Source organism: Salmo salar, chromosome 11 (genome assembly GCF_965601325.2).
Source record: "Salmo salar chromosome 11, fSalSal1, whole genome shotgun sequence".
NCBI lineage: Eukaryota > Metazoa > Chordata > Actinopteri > Salmoniformes > Salmonidae > Salmo > Salmo salar.
This window is the reverse complement of record NC_138301.1, coordinates 99772372-99780644: the sequence shown is the minus strand read 5'-3', so window position 1 is coordinate 99780644 and position 8273 is coordinate 99772372. Positions and strand designations below refer to the sequence as shown.

The 8273-nt window shown below is 39.6% G+C and overlaps 1 protein-coding gene across 1 annotated transcript; it reads left to right on the top strand.

Annotated features, from left to right (window-relative positions):
• The first annotated feature begins 300 nt into the window (after positions 1 to 300).
• LOC106563233 (barH-like 1 homeobox protein) lies at positions 301 to 7845 on the top strand. The gene is made up of 3 exons (XM_014128621.3): positions 301 to 1545; positions 4750 to 4975; positions 6158 to 7845. Exons 1-3 carry the CDS (start codon positions 1092 to 1094, stop codon positions 6447 to 6449), a joined length of 972 nt encoding a protein of 323 aa, XP_013984096.1. The 5' UTR covers positions 301 to 1091; the 3' UTR covers positions 6450 to 7845.
• The last annotated feature ends 428 nt before the right edge of the window (positions 7846 to 8273 follow it).

Here is an 8273-nt window from a genome sequence, read left to right as displayed (position 1 = left end):
TCCACATAATAACCCCATTCATTATAAGCCTCATCAATGATGTATTGAAAGCAAATAGTGTGAAAATTGTCTGTAAACAGTTGGATCTGAGTATCCTGGAGAATTCAGTGTCTCTTTTAATCAAAGAAAGGGAGCGAGAAGGAGGAGGGGTGAGTGAGAGTGGGGGGGGGGGGGGGGGGGGTGCACTTTCCTCTCCGCAAGCCCGTCAGCACCCCAAAAGGTTCCTCAACCAATGAAGTCTTGTCACTGGGGACTCACGTGGACGGGGCGTCCTTAAAAACCTTGCTCCTGAGTTTTCCTCAAGTTTCATCTCTGTGCTTTCGTTCACAGTTATGTCTATTTAACCCGCGTTACCTCTGTTTTACAGTGCACGTCTTCTCGACTGCAGCTGCCCACCGGTTTCGAGTCTCTTGTTGCATCTCTATGCTGGCTCAGGATGCCTTTACCTTCCTCTACCATCGAGCGCCGCACGGGTCACACAAGCGAACCACTTTTTAAGTGATTAACATTTCAGCAATTGTTGTCCCCGCTCTGCGTCATTTCCAGGTCTTGAATTCTACCTGCAACACTCGCTGCTGTCTCTGTCCGTGGTGCTGAAACGTGGTGCTGAATCGCCTGCCTATTTACCTTGCACTATTGGCGCTCCACTGCCTCTAATCAGTGCAGTTTTTTGTCAATATTTGAAATAAATTGAGAAATAATTGAGAAATCGTACCGACGAGTTTTCATTTCTAAAAAAAAGAAAAAAATTGGATCCAGAAAAATCAATCAAACTTCCCAACAGAGAATAGCACCAAGCTGCATCGATTTTATGAAGAGTGCTGTACTTAGGACAAAATAGTTGGATGCAGGGTTTATGTAACATCGATAACCTGGAGATTTTGCCATTTTGCCAGCTATAAAGATTCAATCAAGAAGAGGAGAAACATCGTGGATGAATATTTGTGATTTCTGAAACATCTTTGGATTTTCCAGCTGGATAAATTGAGGCAAAGTCTCATCTCAGCAATCGCCGCTCAACCTGAATTTGCCTCGAATACCAATGATAGTTTGAGTTGAGGCCTCGAAGAACTCAGTTGCGCTGGTAAACAATGGAGGCATCCACCAATGGGTCCAGCTTTGGGATCGACTCTTTACTTTCCCACAGACCTGGAAGTCCGGTCATGTCGAAAGGGGACAGTTTGGTGGGAGAGTGCCGGTCACCGTTGGAGTTCAGCCCGAGGTCAGACCTAGAGAGCGGCTGCTCCTCTCCCCGGTCGCCGAGGAGGGAGTGTGTGGATGAGGCATCGCAGAGGCAAGGTCACGCTATCGGGCTGCCGCTTCATCTCCAACAAGGACAGATCTCCGCCGGGTCACAGCCGCGGACCGTCACCTCCTCCTTTCTGATCAGAGATATTCTAGCTGACTGCAAACCGCTGGCAGCCTGCGCCCCATACTCCAGTAATGGCCTGCCAACTCAAGAAACGGGGCGACTTGTCTCCAAGCTCGCAGAGGACTTCATGGACAAAATCCATAGCAACTCGTCGTCAGACAGCGAATACAAAGGTAAAAGACTGATGTAAACAAACATAATGTTTTAAAATCAATTACACTTAGGCCTATTTATCACATAATTTCAAATTGAATTTTTGTAGGCCTGCTGTTCTAAACTCGTCTGCATTTGTGTGTTAGCTTCATGCAGATATTAGGCTAGCCTGCAGTAGCAGTTGATTTGCTATATCATTGATTTTAACTCTAGATGTGTTAAAGGTTTTACATTTTGACTTTCCTCGGAAGACTAGGGAGAAAGTATCGTATCTATGCTTGCACAAAATGAATCCCATCTAATATGTATCTAATCAATTATAAAATCATATGGAACATGATATGTACACTATTATGACTGTAAACCCTATAGAGATGAATCACATGGTGAAAGTTTACCAACGATATTATCTTGGACAACAGGAGCTCTATCGGCTATAGTTACAGTGTCTATAGGTTCATTGAAAAGGAATACACTAGCCTTTTCTTTAAGTATTACATCCACACTGTTGATATTCTCCGATGATTTGGTGTCAACCCGTTTTTCCTTTCAAACGCATTTGCTTGCATTAGCAGACGTCTTAAAAGCATCTGTTGATGTCAGGGAGGCAAGAGAAAAGCTGGGGAAAATATGACAGGGTCGCCTCCAGATAAATGCCATCAAAGATATGGCGGTTTCCAATCATGTCAGCCATAACATACATGTCACCTCGATTGTCAGTTTAATGATGCAGCGCCTGGATACAACTAAGTCATCCGGTGATAGGCGAGGTCAATTCCTTCTTGCAGGAATTAGTCAATAGAAATGTGGTTAGAAATATAATATTAACATATAATACATTTGTTTTTTTTATGCCACTTTTATTTAACCAGGTAGGCCAGTTGAGAACAAGTTCTCATTTACAACTGCGACCTGGCCAAGATAAAGCAAAGCATAAATATTTATCTGATTAAGTTATACAACCAAAACACAAACTATATCCACCCCTTAAGAAAATGGCAGGTTGCCGTGACAAAAAACGTTTATAATAAGGATATATTATTAGTATTCATATTCATATTCATATTCATATTATTGTTATTATTCATTAGACTATTGATTAATATTAGTCATATTATTTAGGCCCACATGTTATTTATACTATAGTGAACAATGTTATTACATCAATCCTTTATAGCAAGAGTTTAAAGTCTTTCCTGCAGGTCAATGACTTCACCCCAGTTTACAAAAAGAAACATGAACATGAATAACACATAATTCTATTTTGGATACAGTGTGTGTGTGTGACAGATTCTCATTGATATCAACGCAGTCAATTCTGCTCCATAAACCTTGTAGGGACTAGTACGCTGCTTTGATTTCAGCGAAATAATATTTAATATTTTGGGGATTTGATGCAATTTGTCCCAGTGCTAATCAGATTTGTAACGCGCGAGGCCGGCCGGCTTTTTATTTCGCTCTAAACCGCAGCCCTGTGAAGTTTCTCCGGTCGCGGTTGAAAGGCTCCCTTCCCTTGTGGCTCAATTAGCCGGATTATTGTGGTTCTTGAGAGACGACTCAACTATTCAGCTAGCAAGAGCTCTCGCGTCGTGTAGCCTCTTTTTGGAGAGAAGCGTGGGATGGGGGACAATTAACTGAAAATGGTTTATTACAGTTCAAGACCCAACACAAGAGCAAAGTAAAGAATATAACAAATGTGAATCTTACACACAGTACATTGCAGAAACAATGGGTTAAAATGTGTAAACAATAAGGGCCATACATTTTTTAGATAGGCTACATCTTCATAAAATCTCTAGGCGCAATGGAGTGGCCTAAAGTCCTCCAACATTGGATGACCAAAACTAGGCTATATGAATGTTGAAAAACGTTCAACTTTGAAATGTGTCCATTTGTAAATGTAGCTAGGCCTATATTTTGATGAAATCCCAATCTGTCATGGGTTTATAGGCCTAACATAGGCCTACGTGCCTGTTTAATCAACCTGGTCTCAGAGCATTTTTTAAACCTTTATTTAACTAGGCAAGTCAGTTAAGAACAAATACTTATTTACAATGACGGCCTAGGAACAGTGGGTTAACTGCCTTGTTCAGGGGCTGAACAACAGATTTTTACCTTGTCAGCTCAGGGATTCGATCTTACAACGTTTCGGGTTACTAGTCCAACGCTCCAACCACTAGGCTACCTGCTGCCTATTTTGCATTATTCTGTACTTAAATCATAGACACTCCATTTAGTATGGTATGTTACGTTTCCTATGTTACGTTTCGTACGGTTGGTATTAATTTGTGGATGTCCAGCACCCATTTCGTATAATATGTTACGAATTCAAATTAATGTTATATGTTCCGAATTTGCTAAATGTACAATACTGTCAGAATTTGCAAAACGTACAATATGTTACGAATATGCAAAACATAGGATATGTTATGAATTTTAGCTAGCTCACTAACGTCAGCTAGCTCGCTAAAGTTATGTAGGCTAGAGGTTAAGGGAAGGGTTAGAGTTAGAGTTAGCTAACATGCTAAGTAGTTGCAAAGTAGCTAAAAAGTAGTAAGTAGTTGAAAAGTTGCTTATTAGCTAAAATGTTAGTTGTCCGTGATGAGATTCGAACTCGCAACCTATATGCCCACCCATCCACCCTACTTTCATTTTTTGCCTTAAAACCATCTATCTTATGTAACCGTACCAAAAGTAAAAAATCATCTTAAATGGAGTGTTTGCATTTACTTACAGAATAATGCAAAATGCTGAGACAAGGTTGGTTTAATGATCTTACCCATCAATTTGATCGGCTTTATGAACATTTGAAATATATATTTTTTCTTGTTGTTGAGTGTTTCATGTTTAAGAAATAAGGCCCGAGGAGGTGTGGTATATGGCCAATATACCATGGCTAAGGGTTGTTCTTAACTACGACACAATGCGGAGTGCCTGGACACAGCCCTTAGCCGTGGTATACTGGCCATTTATCACAAGCCCGAGGTGCCTTATTGCTATTATAAAGTGGTTACCAACATAATTAGAGCAGTAAAAATACATGTTCTGTCATACCAGTGGTATACGATCAGATATTCCACAGCTGTCGGCCAATCAGCATTCAGGGCTTGAACCTGCCAGTTTATAATTGTGTATAGCTTACAGACGAAAGAAACCGTGGTCTCAGCATGACTCCCAGTTAAAATAAATGTGGAATAAAATATTTGTCCTATTCTTGTGAGCAGTGAAAGAGGAAGGAGGCCGAGAGATCTCGAGTAGTAGGGACAGTCCGCATCACATTCGGCTGAAGAAACCGAGGAAGGCGCGAACAGCCTTCACCGACCACCAGCTGGCCCAGCTCGAGCGCAGCTTCGAACGGCAGAAGTACTTGAGCGTGCAAGACCGAATGGAGCTGGCCGCTTCCCTCAACCTCACAGACACACAGGTCAAAACCTGGTACCAGAACAGGAGGTAAGCACTGCCACACTTGTCTGCCTTTGGTTTAATTACACGAATTATAACCAATTTAAAAGGACGATAAGTATTTTGATAGTGGGATATAGGCTTAATGGATGAATGCAGTGAGCTCATGCCAAAATAGAATATGTGTGCGCGCGTGCGCCTGTCAGCTCTTCACCTACAGACAGAATGATTTCCTCATGTCAGACAAACTCATTGGTCACATATGCAGCCAGGTCACTGAGATCGAATTTATTTCTCAAAACTTGCACACACTGCATCAATTCCTTCACGATAAAGGAGAAAATTATAACAGAAAAAAACCCATCTTAAAATATTGGCAATTAGGCACTGCATTAAAACTTTGAACAATGTGATTCAAATACGGAACGGTAGACGGTAGAAATATTTGTGGTTTTTAATCATTTTTGTAGGGGAAAAAACAAATGGTTTCCTAATGAAGCTTTGACATTCAGACAGCAAAACGACATTAATAAATATAAAAACACAACACTTTGGTGCATTAATAATCTATCGTTGCATGTATGCCATATCAATAATTCACCCACGCTACTACATTTACTCAATTATTATAATTATAAATAATTTACCTAATAGAGGAGTGCTTTTCAATTGACAATCTGACAGATTACCCTTCCGCGTGAATACGAGTGACGGGGGAGTGATTTAACAGAATAAGCGAAGTGCGTCACTGAGAGTAGCCACACTTTCAATCTTTATTTGAAAAATAGTGGAAGACACATTTCTGACCCCATGATGACACCAATACAATCCCAAACCGAAAAGCACCCATTGAATACAGATGTTTCCAACTGACTGAACTTTAATGACTGAAATTAAATTTGCATTTAAACCCCACAATGGAAAAGAAAATGTATATTGTGCTAAGAAAATATGCTACATGTTTTGTTAACGTGTTTAATAACAAGGAAGGCCTAAATCCATTAAGAAAAAACTAATTTCGTTTAAATTGAACCACGTACCTTATTTGTGCATGCATTTTCAACGGGTTTTCCCAAATTGCATTTTTCTTACGCATGCAGATGTGATTGAATTCTAAACTTTATAATCCGAGTCCTATAATAAAATATTTTAACTGTACTTTTCAAACTTATTTATAACTTTACGATAAGAGTTTCCCTTACTAATATCAAATGTTTCTTGTCTGAACAGAACAAAGTGGAAGAGGCAGACGGCGGTTGGACTGGAACTGTTAGCGGAGGCTGGAAATTACTCTGCTCTTCAGAGAATGTTTCCGTCGCCCTATTTCTACCCTCAAAGCCTGATGTCCAACCTGGACCCCGGAGCGGCGCTCTACCTATACAGAGGACCCTCCGCGCCTCCTCCCGCACTGCAACGACCTCTCGTTCCGCGGATTCTTCTCCACGGTCTGCAGGGGGGTAGTGAACCACCCCCACTCCCCCTTCTCTCCGGTGTGCTTCCCCGGCCAACACAGCAGCGGTGAGACGGCCTCTCCGGATATATGCCATACCTGGCAGTCTGGGACTCTAAACGAGAGAGAAAAAAACTATTCAACCTGGTGACAAAAGAAGCTTGCATCAAACAATGAACTTCATGACTAAATTTCCAACTATCTAAAGTAGACAGGTTTTTACCATACTGAAGTTATTTATTTATAACTTAGGCCTATTTATTTTTCTCTGTGTATTTAACTTATATATTTATATTTTTGTTTACCATAAAAATCTTTAGTGTGGGCTACATCAGAAAGGACACGTTCGTTTTACAGATAGTCATTGCTGGCACCAAGTCTAATGGCAATGGCACTTTTACTCAGACTTTTAAGAAATCATAAAATTACTATTATTAAGCTATGTTGTCAGGATATAATGGAGAAAAAAACATGCATAACAAACCAATTTATTGGTCTGTAAACTGAAATGGCATTCCAAATTGAGTTGAAGAATTAGAGGAGAGCCAAAGTCATTTCATAACAATTATTATTTCTTTCTCTTTACAAAGACCAGTTGAGTTTCATTCACTTTTTACAAAGGATCAACATAATAATCAGCAGACGTAGACATGTAAAAACGAATATTTTGAATTCAATTTTTTTTTAAGTCTCTTGATTTGAAGATATTTTTCTTTCACTCATTTTTTTCTTTCCTTCAGATGACAAAGATTCAGTACAAAAACTATAGATTAGCTCGAGCTCAAGGCTAATTTCCTATCATTTCAGAGATAATCTGGGTGGGATTAATGAAGGTCCATGAGATAAACAACATGTGTTTTAAAATGTCTAATCATAAGGTTTTTACTTTAAGTTTTACCTAAAGGCCGAATGATATCAAATATGGAGTCAAAGTAAGAGGTAGGCCTAAAAAACGATGTATTTTATTTCACCTTTATTTAACCAGGTAGGCAAATTGAGAACAAGTTCCCATTTACAATTGCGACCTGGCCAAGATAAAGCAAAGCAGTTCGACACATACAACAACACAGAGTCACACATGGAGTAAAATCAATTTACGAAGGCGCAATGTATCCTTGCAAACCCTTCATTTTTGATAAACAAATAATGATTGAAGACTGAGTCGGTTGCCAATTTGGGTCGTTTGCCTGTTGATTTGCTAGGTGTATTAAACAGACGTTGTGCATTACTTACTTACGTCATACGATACCGGTGGAAACCTTGTTAGGCTACTTACTCTCTTTAGTGAAAATGTATATTGCAGATATTCATTTGTGGATTGGTTCACTTATTTCTGGATCGTTTTTTGTTCCTCTCCCCATGTGTTAGCTAAACGAACCTTTTGTCCAACTGTTCAAACATCTTAAGTCGGCGCTAGAGGGGGGGTCTACTTTTATATATGTGTAAATAAAGGTATTTCATTTAATAACGTGACTACGTTATATCTTTCAAATCCCACGCATGACAAATACAGGGCCCACATCGATTTTTATGGCAAATGGAATACATGTAGACTAATCGTCTTCGTCATCACCATCCTCAATCTCGAGTTCAACCAAAGAGCAGTGCACTCGTTTGATACACAAAGTAAACTTTTGATATGAGCATAAGATTTTGGCTGTAGATATATACTTTTAGTCCTCTATATTATTTTATCAAGGCTATATTTTATAGGCAATCTAATATCTGATTAGTTGTTGTTTTGGGGTTATTCAAGGTCTGGTAAGTGGCGTTTTCTCCCGGAAGAAGAAATGGACAAACGGATTTGGTCCTGCAATCATTGCTCGAGTTAACAGCTCACTTTCCAATTTATTAATTGTTTAATTCATGACATTGATCATTAATGACAACCTCATG